Source organism: Ptychodera flava, chromosome 12 (genome assembly GCF_041260155.1).
Source record: "Ptychodera flava strain L36383 chromosome 12, AS_Pfla_20210202, whole genome shotgun sequence".
Lineage (NCBI taxonomy): Eukaryota > Metazoa > Hemichordata > Enteropneusta > Ptychoderidae > Ptychodera > Ptychodera flava.
In genome coordinates this window covers 17,063,198-17,085,709 of record NC_091939.1, presented here as the reverse complement: position 1 = coordinate 17,085,709, position 22,512 = coordinate 17,063,198, and the positions used below count along the sequence as shown (strand labels likewise).

General features: G+C 37.0%; 2 protein-coding genes across 3 annotated transcripts in view; one reads left to right on the top strand and one right to left on the bottom strand.

Moving 5' to 3' along the window:
- The first annotated feature begins 1,257 nt into the window (after positions 1-1,257).
- On the top strand, positions 1,258-13,990 carry LOC139145205 (uncharacterized). The gene is made up of 11 exons (XM_070716206.1): positions 1,258-1,318; positions 2,282-2,453; positions 3,065-3,193; positions 4,256-4,395; positions 5,266-5,684; positions 6,285-6,360; positions 6,629-7,944; positions 8,636-8,740; positions 12,356-12,493; positions 13,064-13,133; positions 13,520-13,990. The coding sequence occupies exons 2-11, from the start codon at positions 2,308-2,310 to the stop codon at positions 13,762-13,764; spliced, it is 2,784 nt and encodes a 927-aa protein (XP_070572307.1). The 5' UTR covers positions 1,258-1,318; positions 2,282-2,307; the 3' UTR covers positions 13,765-13,990.
- Positions 13,991-16,228: 2,238 nt separating this feature from the next.
- LOC139145204 (HEAT repeat-containing protein 6-like) overlaps positions 16,229-22,512 on the bottom strand; it is a 64,248-nt gene continuing 57,964 nt past the window's right edge. For both annotated transcript variants that reach the window (XM_070716204.1, XM_070716205.1), the window contains exons 20-22: positions 22,070-22,237; positions 18,046-18,202; positions 16,229-16,734 (exon numbers count right to left, since the gene is read on the bottom strand). In XM_070716204.1, coding sequence (XP_070572305.1) covers positions 16,604-16,734; positions 18,046-18,202; positions 22,070-22,237 — 456 coding nt within the window. In that variant the 3' untranslated portion in view covers positions 16,229-16,603. The remainder of the gene's footprint in view (positions 16,735-18,045; positions 18,203-22,069; positions 22,238-22,512) is intronic.

Below are 22,512 nucleotides of genomic sequence, written 5' to 3'. Positions count from 1 at the left end.
AAGATCAATCTTTATATGTCTGTCATTAAATATTGGTGTAGGTTAAATAGTTTACCAGAAAATCATATTCTGAAACAGGGCACTTCACAAAAACATAGACATAAATTCTCCTTGGGCAAATTTTATTCATTGTAATTTGGGAAGTTATACAATCATATAAAGGTCTTCAACTCCTTAAGAGTGACATCATATGCCCAGTTAAGGAATTAAAAAGGAAGATATCAAGCGAGTATTTGAATTCTTGGAGAGAGAATATGTCAAACGATACAAGGAAAAATGGAGATGGTAATAAATTGCGTATGTATAGAACTTTCAAGATTGGATTTTATTTTGAAAAATACGTACACGACTTGTCAAAATTTACTCTTCGCAGAGCTTTATCGAAAGTTAGATTTGGTGCTCATAATTTAAATAGGGAAGGGTAGGGAAAGTAAGCCAAAATTACCTTTGAAAAATAGACTTTGTCTCAGATGTGATAGCGACGAAAAAGATGATGAGTTTCATTTTTTATTCTAATGTAAACAGTTTATCACTGAACGAGTTTTATTGTTACAGGAAAGTGGAATAGATTGTTCCTCTTTTTCTAGTGTCACACAAAAAGAAACGGGGTTATGGAATATAATTTTCTAGGCCTAGATCTTGCTATATTCTTGAAGAACACTGATTTCTGCTGACCCTCCAGAGTAGCCTTCCCACTGTTAAACAGTTGCTTATTGTACACCTTGGATACTTTGTTGTCCTCTTGAAAGTGTTCAGTTTTGTACTTTGTCCAATTTTGGAATGTGCCATACCACACTCTCTGCTAGTGTGAGTTGATTGATTGATTGCATATGCAGGCATAAGCTTACGTTAATTATTTATTTTTAATACACAATCAGCTATAAAGACTTTCACGAACGACGTTAAAGAACGAGTTATTCTGTACCAAGTTTGCCAAGAGCTCTCTCTACACTGAACAATGCAGAAGGAATTTCTGAAAACAAAAACACACAACGAAAACTTCACAAAATAATCTCAAACTTCAAACCTATTCAGCTGCCTATTGCAAAACCGGTTTTAGGCCTACAGGTAAAGCTTGCAACCATCCGATTCTAGCTCCATGTTGTAAGAAACGAGTTTTGATAAAACCAGGAAAACAAAGTTCTTTAAAATTTACATTTGCAATTTTATGCAAATTCAACAAAATTCGGTACTTCTGAGTACGAACTAAAAACACTTGAGTATTTGAATTGTCGAAAGCTAGGCTACAAATACGAATTTCTGTCAGTAACTCGAATACGCAATAACTTCAGCTTCGCATGATGGCATGGCAGAACAGGTAATTGTGTTTTATAGGAAAGCAACATCTACTATAGACAAAATTTACAATTGTTGTGAAAAATCTTTGAAGGAAAGGTTCAAGAAATTCATTCAGTGACGAGTACAGTGCGATACCCGATCTGAATATGGTTGTATATCGTGCCTGGTTTGGATCCACTTGCGTTCGTGTGCATGGGTAGTCTGCTCGAGACTACGATCGCGCCGTCGCGCCTGCACAGTACTTGGCTCTCTACTGTGTGCTGGGTAGTCTGCTCGACCAATCGATCGCCATGGTCAGTGCCAATTGCCCTAAAATACAAATTTGTCGTTGCATTAGAGGGCAGAGCACGGAGCATGCAATCGATTGATCGAGCAGACTACAGCTCTCGAACGCGCGTTAGTTGCATACGAGGGTAGAGCACTGAGCTGGCGATCGATTGATTGATTGATCGAGCAGACTACCACATTCCGCCTACCATATTCCGCCCTGCGTCTATGCGCCCCACAGACGTATGTACATATGCCTGAGAAGATGTATACACGTCTATGGGACGCAGAGTGGAATACACCACAGGTGACTGTTTCAAACCTGCGCCGCCAGTCAACCGCAAACGCAGGTTCGAGGCATGGATCGGAGGTGTGGCATGCGACACAAGTAGCCTGTTGTAGATACTGATGGATGGAGCACCCCTAGCATTGTTCCCTCACATGGGTTTGATTTCGGAGAGCATCCAGCTGCCTCAGGACAAGAGATCTTGGCAAGCGAAGATGCACTCCTAGTTACTATGATTGAATTGGAGACCATATACTTCAGTGCATCTGTTGCAGTGTCGGTAAACAAAATTAAGTGTATTAATATAATTGAATTTCTACCATTTATTATTTCTTTTTTCATTGGCTGGTGTCTGTAAAACACTCCATGGCAGTGTATATATTTTGTGTCACATGAATGGCAGCTGGATAATTCTTGAAACAATTTCAGGAAAGAAGAAACAAGTTTGAATTTTGATGGCAGGGCCAGGTCTGAGTCAGTTCAGTATATACTCCACAGAAAGCACAATGTCTGATGGTGAAGACGGAACAGTGGTGGAAGATTCTGTGGACTCGGACAGTACAATGGTACCATCTCCATCCATTCTTTGTGGTCTTAGCATGTAGGTCTCTTTTGATTTTGCCCCATTCTTTACACCATAGAGTGTTTTGAAAAGTTCTGTGGAATGATTTAAGGTGGATAAAAAATATAATTTTAGATGCAAACTATAATTCACATGATACCTGCAATGACATTAGAGAAGTTTCTTGTCTCTACTTCTGTAAAACCAACTGGGCACCTCTTCAGTTGGGCTAGCCCTGTGTGCGATGCTGTGTGTTCCAGGCACCGTATAACACTGGGAACATATAGCATTGTATGCAGGGCTACAGTTCAATGGAGGGGGGGGGGGGGATTGACCAGAAAAAAACTTTTAGTTTTCCTTTCCAGTACAGAGTACAGACTGTGTATTAAGAAAACAACATTATTGATATCACTCTAATGTTAATGTCAATGAAGATTAATAAAGAACTAAAAATGATGGATTTTGATGACCATTACACTTACATCTAATTTTGTTTGTTAATTGTCCTTTAATATTCGAAGAATGTAAGTGCCAAACCCGCAAGTTTCATATATGTTTGTCATGATCAAAACTGCTGTAGATAACCCTGGGCTAAAGTTGAAGGTATCTGTTATCAAATTAGCAGTCAAATCTGTTTTCCTCTTGCACAGGCTAAGACAAACTAGATCACAACGACAACCAGCAAGTCAAGTCCCAAAGGAGAAAGATAGCAGCAGAGAGTGCTGTCAGGCAGAGAACAGCAGTGATTCTGATGAATCGTTGGCTCTTGTGACACAACGGTGAGATTCTTTCATACACTTATTAAAGGTAGATCGCACCTCGGGGACAGATATTCGGACTCTTACTCTCAAACTTTTACAATTATTTTCTGATCTGCCACTTGTGGGGTTTAATTTTAAAGGTCTTGGTGTAAGAAAACTTTTCACTGGCTTAGTTTTTCGAAATTCAAAAATTTTGTTTTTCTCCATAGAGATAACACAGGGATGGAGGCCATTTTGAATTTCAAATATCGGTATATCTTAGGTTATTTGTTTTTCTAGTTGCTAAAATTTGCATGATGACCCACGATTTTTTTTCTTGATTTTGAAAGAGAATGGTTGAAAGATTTCTTGAGGAAAGTTTGAGCAAAAGTATACTAATAAGTCTTTCACTTTCAAGGCAAAAACCACCTTAAGACTTTTAGAAAGGAAAAGTGAAAAATTTTACCAGTCACATGGTACAACGACAATTTGTAACTAAAGTAAGCGATAGGAGTTATATGGCTTTAGCCTTCATTGATATGGATCCTAGTGCAAATCAGATTGGGAATGCAGTATCACCATTTATATTTCTTTTTTAATGTCGCCAAGTTAAGTTGCCAGTTCACAGATGATGATTCTTGACTTTTTTCACATTGTACCAAGTGTAGTTTTAATGGTTGCAGTGAATCATAGGTTTTGCATGGAATCAGGGGATTGTTTTGATAACATTCACAAAGAGGTGATCCATGTCTTCACTTTAGGTCATCGTGAATACTGTTCTCCTGCAAAAAATTAACCTTTGCTTCCTATAATATCGCAGCTCTTGGTAGGTTTATTTGCTGTATACATGCAACAGCCGAAGTTCGGTTACTTATTTCATACTGGTACATAAGCTGATTTTGATATGCAACATTGATAATGTGTCACCGTAATGAAATATGCTGATAAAATACTAAAAGATCACTAATCAGCACACACTGCGTAAGTTACTGTAAATACCAGGAACTGCAGAAACATTCCAGCCTAATACACTTCACAAAATATCAGGAAATGCTTTGAAATCTTTCAACTGTTCTCTGAATTTCTTACCCGATGCTGTAGAAGTATTTTCCAGTGTGCAAACAATGTAGCCATCGGCAGAGGTGGGCAGTGTATCCGCCAAGGCTGGTCAAGAACCCATGATGATGTCAATCAGAGATCACCTGAATTGTCATGTCCACCAAAGTTAAGAAAACTTGCAGGTGAGTGATGGTTGTCAGGAAAAAATAACAAAAATTCTTGTCTTCCAAGATTGGATGTGGGGCAATCAAATACTTTTTCAAGCTTTTTGGAAATATTCTTTAAGCTTATGACATTTGTCCTATTAAGAGGAACCCAATGAGATTGTAGTTGGTGTAACAGTTTGAACAAAGTATTAACAATATTATATGTGGAGGCTAATAGTGACATTTATGTGATTGGAAACAGATATGCACAGTCTAAATATACAAGCATTAGAAGAAGAATATTAAAGAATGCACAATGATTGGTGTTACAGGATTGGTTATAAATTTTTCAAAGGAGCATATAATTATGCAAATAATATTTTTGGATTCTGTGAATTGGCTGGAGGTATAAATGGTGTTCTATGTATTGCCAACATCTCTGTGTGAATCTGGTGACAAAATAGTTACTTTAGCTACTCTGGTAAAATGCTGGCCCATGGTGTATGGCTTGCACAGAGAAAATCTTGGCCCACTAAGTAAGAATTCAACAAAGCTCAGTTGTAAAATCACTTGAGTTCAGAAAGTTGGAACAATGTTTATAATTTCAACCCTTAGTTTGATGGAAATTTACACCAGGTCATAATGCTACTACAAGAAGTTCTACAGGTTTTGTTCATTGATTATTGATTTGCATATTTTTAAGAAATTTTACAAGTGTAAGTTAACAATTTACAGGGTTGTGAACCTTTGTGTGTGTGTGTGATCTAAAGCACTAGCTATAATTCAAGTACTAGGTAAATTCCGTGTTGTGCACAGTAATCTCTGAAGTTATATGGTTCTTCGACTGAAACAGATGCTTAATTTTTGAAAGCAGCTCACAGTTAGTCAAAACTACAATTTTTGTAGATACTGAGTCAAGCCACCATGACAGAGACAGTCAAGCTGGAAATAGCAAGCATAGCCAGTATGAAAGAGCAAGAGAGGAGTCTGTTTCTAAGGGCAACAGTCAATCATCCATCTGTTCTTCTGAGCGCAATACTTGGCAAGAGAAACACATACACAGTCAGAAAGATAAACAGTCAAGAAAGAGGAATAATCAGTCCAGCAGAGCTGAGCAGGTTGTTAGTCAGGCACAAGATATTCAAAAGTCCAGTGAGAATAGAGAGCATTTAGCGGAAGGGGATGATGTCATTACTGGTAATGTCACCGATGCATGTCAGGGCTCAGATAGAAGTAGCAACCAGTCAAAAGATGGTTTGGATGGTGGAACAGAAATAGGAGAGAACTGTATCACAAATGAAGGAAGAGATATTCCATCAGATAAGGTAATCCTTTGAATCAGTCCAATCCTTTCCTTACAGACAGACCTAGTTTCTGTGGCTAAGTTTGATCCCTGTCAAAGGTAAAGGACAAAGCAAGAGGTTTCAAGTTTATGTAGCATAGCAAGCTGTGTACACTGTAGTTAGCCCAAAACTTTTACATCAGATATGTAAGAGTCAAGGGAGCAGTATCTTTGTAATGATTGTCAGATTACATAAATATTATTCATGCATCTACTAGTTCACAAGCAGTTTATATTGCATTTGCCGATCTTACTAATATGTATTACAACTGTACAGAAATTCTGAAATGGAAATAAAAAAAAGCAAATATGCTTATAAGTCATTGGGACATTTCTATAGTGCCAAGCTATTCAGAATAATTAATTACAGATTGATTAATTAATTAATTAATTAATTTAATTAATCAATTAATTAATAGATAACTTAATTAATTTATAAATTTATTAATAAATTAAATAAATAAATTTATTAATAATTTAATTGATTAATTTATTAATAATAAATTAATTAATATTAATTGATTTATTAATAATAGATAACAGATTGAAAACAGTTTTGCCTGCTATTTGTTTGCCTGAATAGGATGAAGATAGAGTGGTTGAAATTGAAAAGCTACAAAATAGTGTTCAAGAACTTCTCAAAGAATCTAAGTCTACAGGTTAGTAAATTCATACATATCAAAAAATTGTAGGCAATTATAGAATTTTCATATTGCCACAGACTCCTTCCTTGTAAAGTAAACACAATTTAAGCAGATACGTTACATGTTTGTCCATGGAACTACACAAACCCAGTAATTCATGGAGAGAACCAAATAAATTGAACTTGCATACACAAGGAACTAAATTTCACGTCTGAGGGGACAGGATAGTATCATTCAGAACACACTTACCAAGTAACACCAAAGTTATGTTTTATTGATTTAGATTTAATCAAAACCAAAATGATGACAATCCAACATGCTTTGAAGACTCTAAGTGAAGAGAACAAGAGAAACAAAGCAGAGATAGCCCGTCAGCAAAGTCAGTGTAGCAACCCTGGAGTCAGCATGGAGCTTAGACACAACTTGGTATCCTTGGCTGGCAGACAGAGGAAACTGCTTCAGCTTCTGCAGAGACAGAAACAACTGTCCTGTCAGTTTCAAGAGGTTATCGGGACGGGTCAGAAAACCAGCAGTGATGGAAGAAGTGCCGAGTCACAGCCACGGCTGAGAGAGTCAGGTCACGAAGGGCAGACTCTAGGGGATAATAGCAAGAAACTTGCAGAGAGAGGGAATAATGATGGTACATATGGAAGTGGAAATCAAATAATTTGTAGAGTTGATTCAATGGAGCCAGGTGGTGTGAAAAGTTTGGATCCAGTATCTGAAAATGATGGAAGAAAGAGAAAAAGAGGAAGACAGAGAAGAAAAGAGATTGCCATGAAGCAGACGGCAAAGGAAAGAGATAATGAGACTGTGAATAGAGATCTTGATACCCAAATGAATTTGGACATGGCTCAACAACATGCTTCAACTGCTGTACGAAATAGCAAAAATGATGTGCCCGGGGTGTCATATGCAGTGACAGAAAATGCACAGAAATCTCAACATGTGCCCAGAGATATGCAGAGGTCAGCGACAAAGAAGGTGTTATCGTCAACTTTTGCAACACCTGTCAGTTCCAGTACTCACGATGATGTCAGAACAGAAAGTCAAAGATTTGCAGGGAAAGGACACCTGGATAGAAATTCACAAGCAACAGGAAGTGGTGCTGCCTCAAGGAATGTCACTTTGAAGACCTTGCCATCACTGTGTACAGTACCCTCCATAGTAAGATACCACAGCCCCTTGTCAGCATCCGTGAATCAACAGCACACACCATCTTCTGATGTTAGAACAGCACCTGGAGTGACAACAGCGTTGCCTCTACTCGGTTCTTCAGCCACAAAGAGTTTCTATACTACTGCAACTGTAGTTGCCTGCGGCGATGCAGCAGCATCAACGATGACATCACTCCCCAGTACTTCAGTCACAAAGACTGCGGCAGCAACTGGACTTCTCTGTAGTAATGCGCCAGTGAGGGATGCACCACCAACTACAGGGAATGTGCATCAATTTCCAGTGGGAAGGGGGAACCCAGGACAGAGGCCATTGTCAACCACTCTATCTTCAGTCGGTGCAGGCATACCCAGATCTACCACATGTGGTAAGATCCCACCAAGCACTGTAACACAAAGCTCCATGCCAGTAACAGCTTCACAGGTATATCTGAAATTTCAAAATTTGTATAGTCATATTTCATCAACTGTTAGTGTTGAACTTACCAAAAATAAATAGTATAATATATTTTATTTGTCCATATAACATTTTGCCTATTCCAATTATTCCATCAGATGAATTTCATTGATTCTAGTTTAAAGATATCTATGTATCTGTGAACTGTTTTTGAATGTTTTATCATTAACATTAGCGGGAAATATTTCAATAGAGTCTGGTTTAATAACTTGTCTGTTGTTGTTACAGTGTTTCTGTAAATTTCCATGTACAAACAACTACTGGCCCCTATACTTATTATTTCCTCACAGTTCTCCTCAGGAAATATTCACAAGATAGTTTCTGTGGTGTGGGCTTATTTCGCAAATTTTTCTGTGGAAATTGTTTTTTCATTCTTTAAAAAGTTATTTGTTCCACAGCTTTTTGATCGGAGGATGGTCAGTCATCACTACCGGGTGCCACACCTCTGTTACCTCATCTAGGGAGAACTGCTTCTTTATCAACATAATTCTGTATATTTTGAGTCTCTGTAATTTAGTCAGATAATATTATGAGTGGTATTTGACAGGTGAAATATCAGATTTGTGCCAAGGCTGTAACCACTTGCACAGTATTGTACAGTATTGAGAAATTGAAGATTACCATAGTAATTTCCTTGTGTTCTTTTTATACATTCCAGGAAGTTTCAGCGGGCAAAACAAGACAGAAGAAACAAACACTGTTTTCTCTGATTGAAACCAAAGTCATCCAGCCTGGTGACAATGTCTTGTCCATCACAAACCAAGTGAGTATTCTTTGTCTTTGGATTGCATCCCATTATTTCATAATACAGAGACTAGGTTGAAATATCCTCTGCTAAACAAACTGTTTAAGAATATCAGAAAATGACACTCTGTATGAAGACTGGGTTCTTTGCTAATGAGACAGTTTCTTGAAATGTTGATGTTTATTCCTTACTCTGTGTTTCAGTTACGTGCCATGCAATAAATGTGTCTGTTCACTCGCTATATTATTCTGGGTATTCTGCTCTGACTGGAAGAGTGAACTTAACTCAGGGTTATGAATGTTTTGTCAGCTATCACCGTGTAGCCTGCAGGGGACAATATTTGCATGATGAGCTCTTCACAGCGTCTGCGTCAATGTTAGAGGAAGAAACAAAAAAAACCCCAGAAAACAGTGCTATTTTCTTAACTTTGTTTGTACACAGTCATCACCTTCTCACTTGAGTCTGTGGTTTGTACAAGTGTTGTTATTCAAAGGGGCATCATGAGATGTAGTTAAAGCTCCATAAGATGTATCTTTTGGCTATTTTTGGACACCGTGGTGCGAAGCACCAAAGGTGTCCTTTGTCACCACAATGTCTGTGTGTGTGTGTCCGTCCGTCCGTCCGTCCGTCCGTCTGTCCGTCCGTCTGTCCGTCCGTCCGTAGACAGATTTTGTTCCACTCATAACTTAAGAACCCTTAGGTCCAATGTCATGCAATTTGGTATTTGGTATTATCATGATGAGACTTAGATCTGATTAGATTTTGGTGGGTGTGGCTTATTAATTAATTGCTCATTTGCATATTTTATGACTTTTTTGCCATAGGGCTATATCTCAAGAAATATTGAACCAAATTTGATGTGACTGTACACATACTTAATAAGTCCCCACGGACACCGTCCGGGGGGACTTATAGGTTTGGTCATGTCCGTGCGTGCGTGCGTCCGTCCATCCGTCCATCCGTGTGTCCGTCCGTCCGTTCACGCAGATATCTCAGAGACGCCTGGAGTGATTTCATTCAAACTTGGTACAAGGATAGTACTCTACCTCATACAGGTGCACGTCGATTTGTTTCACAATGCGATCAAATTTGGCCGTGTTAGAGGACTTTTTAGTTTTCACCTCCATAGACTCCCATGTATAAGGCAGTCCATAGACTCCCATGTATAAGGCAGTCCATAGACTCCCATATATAAGGAAGTCCATAGACTCCCATGTATAAGGCAGTCCATAGACTCCCATGTATAAGGCAGTCCATAGACTCCCATGTATAAGGCCAAGAAAAATAAAAATTTAGTTTCTCATCGTATTCATATTGCAAAAAGGATGCAGTGACACAGTTTTTAGTCCCAACAGATAAAGTCCAGGGGGCTCATAAATTGAGTCATGTCAGTCCGTTAGTCCATCCATGTGAGTCCATCCGTTCACGCAGATATCTCAGATGCTTTGACAAAATGTCACGTGACCTTGGTGACCTTTGACCTCGAATATACATATTTGTCCATAACTCAGTAACCACAAGTGCTAAACCTTTCATATATGGTATGATGGGACACCCTATGACGCCACATATTGTACCTCATTAATTATGTGCATATCTAATTTTGAACAAGCCAATAGAGCTAGAGGTCTGATTTTTGGTATATATGGATAACTTAGCAATACAATTTTTTTTAACAAAATGTCATGTGACCTTGGTGACCTTGACCTCAAATATACATATTTGTCCATAACTCAGTAACCACAAATGCTACACCCTTCATATTTGTTATGATGGGACACCTTATGACGCCACATATTGTTCCTCATTAATTATGTGCATATCTAATTTTGAGCAAGCTAATAGAGCCAGAGGTCTGATTTTTGGTATGTACGGATAACTTAGCAATACAATTTTTTTGGACAAAATGTCACGTGACCTCAATTACCTTTGACCTCAAATATACATATTTGTGCATAACTCAGTAACCACAAGTGCTACACTCTTCATATTTGGTATGATGGGACACCTTATGACGCCACATATTGTACCTCATTAAGTATGCACATATCTAATTTTGAGCGAGCCAATAGAGCTAGAGGTCTGATTTTTGGTATATAGGGATAACTTAGCAATACAATTATTTTGAAAAAATGTCACGTGACCTCAATGACCTTTGACCTCAAATATACATATTTGTCCATAACTCAGTAACCACAAGTGCTACACCCTTCATATTTGTTATGATGGGACACCTTATGACGCCACATATTGTTCCTCATTAATTATGCACATATCTAATCTTGAGCGAGCCAATAGAACTAGAGGTCTGATTTTTGGTATGTCAAAATGTCATGTGACCTCGATAACCTTTTACCTAAAATACACGATTATGTCAATAAATAAGTAACCACAAGTGCTATGTCCTTTATATTTAGTTGGATGGGAGACCTTATGACAACACATGCTTTACCTCATTAATTATGCCCATATATAATTGTGGGCAAGCCAATAGAGCTAGAGGTCTGAATTTTGGCATATATGGATTAATTAGTAATACAATGTTTTATTTTCAAAATGTCACGTGACTTTGATGACCTTTGACCTTGAATATGCATATATATGCTTAACTCAGTAACCACACGTTCTTTACGCTTCAATTTTGATAGGATAATAGACCTTAAGATGTCACATCTTGTACCTCATTTATTATGCACATATGTATTTCTTGGCTGGCCAATACAGCTAAAGGTCTGATCTTTTTCCCGATTTAGAACCATAACTTAGACATGCCTCTTGTTTCAAATTGGGAACAATGACATATACCTATGTGTCCATAGATCTGAACATATACAGTCCAGTGATACTTCTTAATGACCTCATTTCCCTGTCCCATCAAGACTAATACTCCTATTACAAGTGGGGACTATGTCATTGTCAATGACTTGTTACCCTATAGCATAACTATGGTAAAAGTTTAGTAAGTTTGGTTAATTCCAAAGCACATTCTGAAAGTACTCTTCTGGAATATACAGAATATTATCTCACATAGTGAGTGTCTGAATGTTATTCTGAATTGTATTCCAAAGCAAATTCTGAAAGTACTCTTCTGAAAATTTCACATTCTTTGCCACTGCACCATCTCCCTAATACATACTGATGACCCACGGAGTCCACTCAAGTCTCACTTTGATTTCAGAACTTTTTGTTTTGTGATTTCCCTACACTTTCTGAATTGAATCCCTAAACTTTAATTTAATGCCAAGTACGTAGCATATCAACACAACCTATATGAGTAATATCTACATTGTTATTGTTGAAAATTGTATTCAAGTCTGGACTAGCATTCATTAGTAAACAACAAACAATGATCACTACAAACATACAAACTGTGTTGACAAAAAGAATACTCGAAATTTCAGCATGACAAATGGATGAGGGTCAGACACGGTAGTTGATATGCAGAAGCAGAACACTGAAAAAGTTACACGCGTATGTTCCTTTAATGACTGTAGGTTACTTTGTTGTACCCATTTATTTTAATACGTCTATCTTAAAATGTATTCAGAGTGATATAATAGATTGTCTAAATCAAATTAAAAACAAAGCCTGTTATAAGTTACACTGATGATTTTCTGTGTCTAATTTCTATAGAATAAAACATTTTATGGTGATCTGCTGTCATCTGGCACAATTCAAATCAATAGAGGGCAGTGTTACAGTAACCCCTCACAGTGGTTCAAGGCAGTCTTCAAGAGGACTAGAGTCAGCAAAGCTTGTGCTTGGAGAGAGGTATGAAACAGTGTTGTAAATTTATCAACTTGAAATTCGACTGTGAACTTGTTTCTGCAGGATAGGTTGCAGAAACAGAATTTTACTGCACTTCATCACATAGGCCCCTGAATAAAGATTTTTTGTAACTGTGTTTAATAAAGATATTATCATAATCACAATAATCTACAATGTGTATCATGCCAGAATAGCTTTCAGATATCAGTTTCTATTTTTAACTTAAATGGAAAGTAAAAGGTAAGATTTTGTCAAGATTTTCTAATGTCTGAAAAAAGTATGTTTAGAATTTGAAAAATGTCAATATTTCATCAAAATGGCCTAAAATTGCCGATAATTACCAGAAATGCCATACTCTGTGGAGGCAAGCATTGACCAACTGGGATGGTCAAACTCCAATGATCAGTTACTGTACATATAAAACTATTGTCCATCAGAAAGACATCAATGTTTTTTTAACAATTGTATGGACAAATGTTGACCATTGCTGGAAAATGAGGTTTAAGAAGCATTACGGAAAGCACAATGCCACTTCAAGATCAAGCAAGATCTAAACATTTCCTTGCCTTTCAGGTCAAATACAAAGGAACACCACTTGAAGTGTACGGTGGCTGTGTTGCCAACACTAGCTGCAGCCAAGACGGTATGCCCCTGTGTTTAATCACCACAATAATGGAGACCAGTTTATATCAAAATTGTAGTTTGTATAGATATTGTTTAGTATGATACAAACAATTTGACGAAAAGTTTCAGGTGTGCATTTGGTTCATGGAAGTCAGGCTATGAATTTAGGTGTTGCAGATGTATGAAAGTGATGTACTGAATTTCACATTTATATATTGTAGCATGTAACTGTACCCTATTGACCCTATAGTTAAAGTATCATTGGTTCAGAATAGACAACAACTGGCAGTCGGGCAAGTTCCAAATTACCTCAGACTATCAAAGTAATTTTGGGCAGTTGAGCGGATGATGGAATTGCAGTCGATGATTTTGAGTTGAGATAACCTATCGCCATCTTCGTTACAGAAAGAGAGTCCAGCCAGTGTTTGGAAGATTCACAGGTCAGTACTCAAGACATACATGCAACTCATCAACAGGACCACCATGTCTTGTCATCTACATCTGATGATTTCCTGACCAACATGTTCCACAAATGCAAGATAAACTTGATTGACGATGATGAACTGGTAAACTGGCGCTCCGTCCTTCCCAGTGACTTCTGGGAAAACAGCAATGCTAGTGTGCCAAGACACTGGCTGCAGGAATTTTGAAAATTTTACATTAGTCATAAGTGTACTCAATACACTAATTTAATCAAAAGTTACTTCATTTTGATGTCAATCACCAGCAATGAAAGTATATGATACTAGAGAATTTAAGTGTTGTGTTCCTCTGTAATGTTCACTGTAGGATTTTGCAGTTTTCTGTTGGTTGATGCATTTTCCACACTGATGGTACAAATATTTAATAAACCTGATGACACAGTGTTTACACAAATGCAGCACGTGTGGGTGTGCCTTTATTTAGCTCTGAGACAATGTCACCCTTTACACCCAAAGACCTCTCTTCATCATGCTTAAACAATATGATTTGACCAAACTTGATGACGGAAAGGTTTATAACTTCTACCCACCCACCTTTGGCAAAACCTCATTGTTTTCAATAGGAAAGTTGGGTCTACAGATCTTGAAATTGGGTGAAAGGGTACTTTAATCCTTGTTCTGTCAGGTTCACATACCAGTCACTACCATGTCATGTTGGTTATATAAAACCAATTCAAGGGGCAGTAACTGTAACTTTTGTTGATTTTTTCATTATTTTTTGTACGTCAATTGCAAGTTATTATTCTTCTCCCAATAGAATGTTGAAATGCCCACTATTTAGCTTGTCAAGATAGCATCTATGTGTATAAAGTGCACTGTTATTGCTTACATTTGAATTCTAGTCTGGACCAGAATTCACTTGTCAACAATAATAGTTTATGCATATACAGACTGAGTTGACAAGGTGAATATTATTGTATATATCAACATGCTTTGGAAAGTAGAATGAGAAACTATGGTTGAGAGTAAAAACAAAATCTGAAAAAATCATTGAAAGTTAGCATTTACTGGCCCTTATAAATAAGAATTTAACAGACCAGTTTGGGCCCCCTAAATGAATAATGATTTTCACTGATTTGTCTTGCTATGATGTACACAAATGGTGATTTTTTACTGATTTTCCATATGACAATGATAGTGCACAGTGCATGTAAAGTCACAGCAGTGTGCATCATGATGGGTTTCAGAGTACCCTGAATTGCATTCTGAGTCAAATGACTTCAAAAAGTTTAATAAAGACATCACAAAGCCCTGCTATGTGAGATGAAATAAAACGTTTGATATCTTTACATTGAATCAAATACAATCATTCATGAAAAATACCATATCAATTATAATTTAATTCTACTTGCATTAAAAAAGACGATGTTACACTTCTCAACTATTGAGAATAGCATTCATAACACATCAAATATAGTACAAAATTTACAAAAAAAATGCAAACTTAAGGTCCCAGAACTCTAGGAAGAAATCGCAGTTTGAGACAGGGCTAAACGGATGGTAAACAGGTCTATTTTTCACAAACTGTTTACGGGAGCATAATGCACATTTTCAAAGTTTGATGGATTTACAAAAAGATGTGTTGTGGTTCAATGTTTTTTCAACTTGGACAAAGACGCAAAGCTGACACCTGTATAAGTACCTTTTGTGAAAAGTCAACTCTTTTACACTCAAGTACTAGCAATGTGATGGCATTATCATACCAGCTGCAACTCATGATGCAAATTCTGTTTTCAGTTGCTGTGAAGATTGTGCTTGTAAAAAACTTGCAAAACATCCTGCAGATGTTCTGTAAAAATTGTTTCAATTAACATTAAAATTATATGATGATGACCTTCAGCTGTGTACATTTGTTATATCTATCTAGCCCTTAATCATTCAGAACGTAAATTTGTGCAGTCATAAATTATTTTGGCCATGGCCAGTACAGGTCAGAAGTATTCAATTGCCTGGATTTACCAGGATGTGGCTTGCTGACATTAATACCCATTAGAAGTCTACTTTATCTCAGTGGCAACAAAACTGATCCGACGAATTTCAGATGGGACGGTACATATCACAATATCACACTGACAAAGAAACAAGATGTTTATACCTGTCATTTCCGTGCATACAAATCTACACATCCTCTTTCAACAATGGACAGACATTGGAAAGACTGCACAAACACAAGAATGTCGGCAATCAATTCATCCTGCAGGGTGCAATATGTTACAGTATTTATTAGGTGCAATGAAACAGTTGAAAACGGGAAAATTTAAAATCACGATTTTCCTCCCTATTTTGACAGAAAAAACAAACTTCCCGATAGAGAAGTACACTTACTTTCTATTGCGACACGCTTTGAGGTATGATAATAATATTTTTGACATTCTATGAATTACTTTGTATATATTTTGTTCCATGTTATGTGAGCCAGATATCGTTCCACAAGTCAACACATTCAGTATGAAACAGTGCCTTGATATTGTTGAATTCAAAGTGCATGCATTGAATAAAATTGAGAAAATGTTGACAGCTTTACCCTTGTATGTCAAGTTACAGCAGAGAGGAAAGTCTTAAACCCTGGGGGTTTGGCAAACCAATGGACTTGCTTATTCTCCATTGTCACACACCAATAAAACAACTCAGCTAAAGTCCTGATGTGTTTTTTATTTCCGAATTTTCACACTGATAACATTAATTCAGAAAATCTATTCCAAAACCACAATTTGGAACACACGTTACTGACATTTTACATGGTGAGGCACAAGTTTTTCAAGTTTTTCTAGAACAAAGGTATTCAGGCAGCATTTGCCAAAATATGCTGATTTGTGTTCATTGTCACTCCAGAAAATTGTATTTTCAAGTTATATAAACTGACTCCTCCAAGCTCTAATTGACGAATGAATGCTAACGCAGTCATCTTTCCCTACAAACCCATGTTGTTCACCCCCATGCCTTGTGAACAGGTCCACTATCACCATTGATAATGATGGGTTTGGGCCCAACCATTGTAATGAAAGGGTTAGGATTGTGTTGGTTGTACTCGCACAGTAAATATCCACCGTAAATCAGACAATGTCTTGTCAGTTTCCTTGCTCAATCCACTGTCGTCCATCTTCCTGAGGTAAGTCTCAGCATCTGATATCACTTGTACTGGAATAAAGAGAGATTAAATTATAACATACAAAGAATTCACAGAAGAATTAATACACTCATTAGAGAAAGGGGAAAATATATACTATGTTTCAGGTGCCCCAATAATGTACTAATTTTACAATTTTTCAATTATTTCTTTGAAATAATATGTAAAACTAAATACGTTCAATCAGAGGAAGACCATTTTTGCAGGAAATTTACACATTTTACTTTAGCCTTGGATTTAAGTTGACCTGTGACTACTCATCAATCATGGGAAACAGATCAAGACTTTCAATCTGATATTTCCTGTGGAAGTTTCCCCTTTCACAGTGGAGCATTGGCTTTGAATGACCTACTTTCATCCACATGTAGCAAGTCTTGTTTGTAAGTTCTTTGTTTTGCATCCACTTGAGATTTTGAAAGGTGGGCAGATATTAAGGAGTTCAGGAAAATTTACACACAAGTTTAATAGTTCCGTGATTGTTTCCTTTAAATATGAGTACCCATTTGAGAATCACAGCAGAAATTTCTGTTTCACCTTCATAATTTACACAATCAGTGACACTCAGCAAGCATGCAGGCATTTTGAGCACTCTGTACAAAATCTGTAAACAAACATTCACTGGCGGTAGGCTACCCGGTAAAGTCCTGGTCAAATTCACTATTTTTATGGAAACCTCCAAAACCCCATGCATTTAGGCACGTAAAACAAATAATTTAATTACTTCAGCCCCAGTGACATCTGTGTAGTGTGTTGCTCTACAGTCAAATGTCTCTTCTCTTGAAGGTTTATGTATTCCTTTTTACTCCTCTAATGGATTTTACTGCTCAGACAAGAATTCAATTCAGTGATCTGTATGTGATTGTCCATGGTAAAACCATCAGATGATATGTTCACTGAGCAAATTCTCATAAAGCTGTTTAATCAGATAATTAAATACTTTCATACTTGGTCTCTTGGCCCATTTATAAAACATTGAAATAGATTTTCAAAGCACATACATAGTAGAATAAGTCGTTGTCAATGACCCCACTTGGTTAATGAATTTGGAAACCATTGACAGAAATGATGGTCATATTGGATTGTATCACAAAACAAATCGACATGCATATGTATGACATAGGGAGTAATCCTTGTACCAAGTTTGAAAGTAATTACTCCAGGAATTTCTGCGAAAAACGCAAAGACGCATACATGGACGGATGCACAGACACGACCAAATCTATAAATCCCCATGGACTTTGTCCGTGGGGACTAATCAAAGAATCACAGTAAGAAATTACAGTTCTTCCAATCTCACTTATTGTGGGTACTTCAATACTTACATTTCATGGCGTCTGGTGTTGTTGCCTCCTGGACATTTTGGTGGTGTTGGTCAAAATACTCCTTGAGTTTGTCTACTCTGTCTTTGATAACACAGCTCAAACTCTGGAAATCATCCACAGCTACATAGCAGGCAAGGTGACTCAGAGTTGAACAAAGCTTTAATTAAACAGAAACAAAACCAAGATCAGTTCAAATAGGAATACTGATGGATGGAAGAATATGAAATTAGTGTGAAACTATGAGATCCATTACGCTAGCGCACCTTTCTTTTAATGGGACTCAGTGCAAGGCACACCCTAAAGTGAGGGATCAGTGATTAACCCTTTGAGTGCTGTAATTTTTCCCACCAAAATTTAGTGCAACATTTTACCAATTTTCATGAATTTTTCAGTAATTATTTTATAATTTTGGACCAAATGGACATTACATTTCATTGGCTTCAGTTTTTCATCAAAATTTTGACAAAAATCTGAAAACAAGTCATTGACAATGACATAGTCCCCACTTGTAAAGGAGTATTAGTCTTGACGGGGCAGGGAAATGTGGTCATTAAGAAGTATCACTGGAGTGTATATGTTGAGATCTATGGGCACATAGGTCTATGTCGTTGTTCCCAATTTGAAACAAATGAGGCATGTCTAAGTTATGGTTCTAAATCGGGAAAAAAGATCAGACCTCTAGCTGTATTGGCCAGCCAAGAAATACATATGCGCATAATAAATGAGGTACAAGATGTGACATCTTAAGGTCTAATATCCTATCAAAATTGGAGGGTATAGAACTTGTGGTTACTGAGTTATGCATATATATGTATAATCAAGGTCAAAGGTCATCGAGGTCACGTGACATTCTGGAAAAAAAAAATTGTATTGCTAATTAATCCCTATATGCCAAAAATCAGACCTCTAGCTCTATTCGCTTGCCCAGAATTAGATATGTGCATAATTAATGAAGTAAAGCGTGTGTTGTCATAAGGTCTTTCATCCTATTAAATATAAAGGACATAGCACTTGTGGTTACTTATTTATTGACATAAACGTATATTTTAGGTAAAAGGTCATCGAGGTCACATGACATTTGGTCAAAAAATTTCTATCCTACAGTTATCCCTATATACCAAAAATCAGAAATCCAGCTCTATTGGCTTGCTCAGAATTAGATATGTGCATAATTAATGAGGTACAGTATGTGGTGTCATAAGGTCTTCCATCATACCAAATATGAAGGTTGTACCACTTGTGGTTACTGAGTTATGGACAAATATGTATATTTGAGGTCAAAGGTCTCCAAGGTCACGTGACATTTTGTCAAAAAAATTGTATTGCTAAGTTATCCCTATATACCAAAAATCAGACCTCTAGCTCTATTGGTTAGCTCAAAATTAGATATGTGCATAAAATGAGGTACAATATGTGGTGTCATAAGGTGTCCCATCATACCATATATGAAGGGTGTAGCACTTGTGGTTACTGAGTTATGGACAAATATGAATATTTGAGGTCAAAGGTCACCGGAGGTCACGTGACATTTTGTCACGGCAAATGTATATTTGAGGTTCAAAGGTCACGAGGTCACGTGACATTTTGTCAAAAAAATTGTATGCTAAGTATCCCTATATACCAAAAATCAGACCTGTAGCTCTATTGGCTCGCTCAAAATTAGATATGCACATAATTAATGAGGTACAATATGTGGCGTCATAACGTGTCCCATCATACCATATATGAAGGGTGTAGCACTTGTGGTTACTGAGTTATGGACAAATATGTATATTTCAGGTCAAATGTCACTGAGGTCACGTGACATTTTGTCAAAAAAAATTGAATTGCTAAGTCATCCCAATATACTAGTACCAAAAATCAGACCTGTAGCTCTATTGGCTCGCTCAAAATTAGATATGCACATAATTAATGAGGTACAATATGTGGCGTCATAAGGTGTCCCATCATACCATATATGAAGGGTGTAGCACTTGTGGTTACTGAGTTATGGACAAATATGTATATTTGAGGTCAAAGGTCACGTGACATTTTGTCAAAATATCTGATATATCTGCGTGAACGGAGGGACATGACCCAATCTATAAGGCCCCTGGACTTCATCCGTGGGGACTAAAAACTGTGTCACTGAATCCTTTTTGCAATATGAATACGATGAGAAACTAAATTTTTATTTTACTTGGCCTTATACATGGGATTCTATGGACAGCTGACTTATACATGGTAGTCTATGGTGGTGTAAACTAAAAAGTCCTCTAACACGGCCAAATTTGATCGCATTATGAAACAAATCGACGTGCAACTGTATTTGGTAGGGTACTATCCTTGTGCAAAGATTGAAAGAAATTGACCAGGGCATGTCTGAGATATCTGCGTGAACGGACGGACACATGGATGCACTGACGCACTGACGCACGCACCGACGGACGCACGGACATGACCAAACCTATAAGTCCCCCCCGACGGTGTCCGTGGGGACTAAAAATTGACTGGGTACATTTTATAAAGGCAACAAAAATTGACTTTTTTCTGAAAGGGTTAGGGACCGTCTCAGATTGTCGCAGAAGTTCAAGAAACGAAATTTCTTCGTTTAGATCAAAACCCCCTCCCCCTCCCTCTAAACGAAACTTCAAAAGTGTGAAATGTTCATGTCTGCCTGAGAGTACAATGTTGCATTTTGCTATAGCTACTAAAGGACGTATTCCCCTTGCCACATTACAATTAAAGTAAACGATCAGATTTGAGTACTAACAGGGCATTTTACCGCATAAAAGTTTCATTTTATTTTACTTTCCCTTTTTGCATCTCTTGTGCTGTTCTTTGTCTTTGTGAACACGCAATTTGTACTTGGTAAGGGCGGTAAATAAGCGAAAAACTTTGACAAGGGGGCCCAGGCATGTTCAATCATATTAAAACGACTATGACCAGGTGCATAACAAGTGAGAATAAAGACATCTAGTGGTTAGAGCAGACGCTTATAAATAGCACATTTTTAAAAAAATGATACTTTTTGTCTTTGTATAATTTGATGAATGAAATGTTTAGGATACAATGTTCCTATCGGTAAATTGTGTTTGGGGCACAAACGAGATGGAAACAGTTACAAATTTGTTGGCACGAGTGTGCAGTTTTTCTTTAATTTAAAATAAACACACGAAAACTTGTGATCACAAAATAAAAGTGCGAAAGTGAAGTTCATTAATTGAATGGAGGTCAAACCCCCTCCCCCCTAAACGAATAAATTTCGCTTTTTGAACTTCTGCGACAATCTGAGACGGTCCCTTAATCAGGTCATTCTGCATTGTGTGACCATTTTCAAGCATATAATGAGAGTGACAGTGAAAGACATAAAGGCATCATGATCTATTGTGCCATATTTTTCTCTTGGATGCCATTATATGAAAGTAAAGCTGTAAGCACTGAATTTTTCCATCAGCACAAATCCACACTATCCTTGCCTACTTCAGAGTGCGCATAAAATAATCTCTCTATTATTGACATTTGGGAATGGCAACTATCCTAAATAAACAGATGAAATTCTATTTCATTTGTAATGTTTTGTTAAGAAAATTGTTTTGAAAGGGACAACTGCTATGTTTGATGTTTTTACTACTCTTTATATTCTAGAGAAAATGAGAACACCATCCTAATGAAGTATGTTGAGTATTATCTTTGCAAACAAACAGCATTATTTACAATATGAATGCAATGTCCTTTGAAAATGAATTCTAGTGCAGTCAACAATAACCTTTGGGCATCACAAAACATACAGGCTGCGTTGACCAGATGAACAGAAACTTATATTTTGACATTTGTTTTCGGTATAGGACAAGAAACAGTATTGGAAAATACATCAAAGGCTAGAGCTAATAGAGCTTTGATAAAGAGATATCTGGAACAACACTTTACACACATGTCCACTTAAATCCTTTATCAAGCTGCGACTTTACCGTGGCTAGAGTGATATTTGCTATTCATGTTATTATCTGTGTGCACTCATGTGCATCATCATAGTAAGACTTACTTGATCTCTGAGGTTTTCTCTGTACTTGAACTCACTGAAATCCGTCACTTTCTCGCTGGCTTCCAGGGCATCCACCAGACACTTCCATATTTTGCAGTATTGGGACACGTCTCCAAATTTCTCCCTGGATGTTGGAATCGCAAGGGCCAAGCCAGCATTGATCCTGACCTGTAATAGTAAAAGCCAGTCATTATCAGAATATAGTGGCCACATATATATATATATATATATATATATATATATATATATATATATATATATATATATATTATATAATATATATATATATATATATATATATATATATATATATATATATATATATATATATATATATATATATAATAGTGACAAACTATTTATGCAAGTGCAAATAGGTTTTGTTTGGGGCTACCATAGGTTGTGTCCATTCCTCTGATGGAATCCGATAGCATTTTATTTTT

Coding starts and splice junctions, on each gene's coding strand:
- LOC139145205 (XM_070716206.1), top strand. CDS start 2,308: ATGGCAGGGCCAGGTCTGAGTCAGTTCAGTATATACTCCACAGAAAGC. Junction 4,396..5,265: donor AAAGTTAAGAAAACTTGCAG/GTGAGTGATGGT, acceptor CAATTTTTGTAG/ATACTGAGTCAAGCCACCAT. Junction 7,945..8,635: donor TGCCAGTAACAGCTTCACAG/GTATATCTGAAA, acceptor TATACATTCCAG/GAAGTTTCAGCGGGCAAAAC.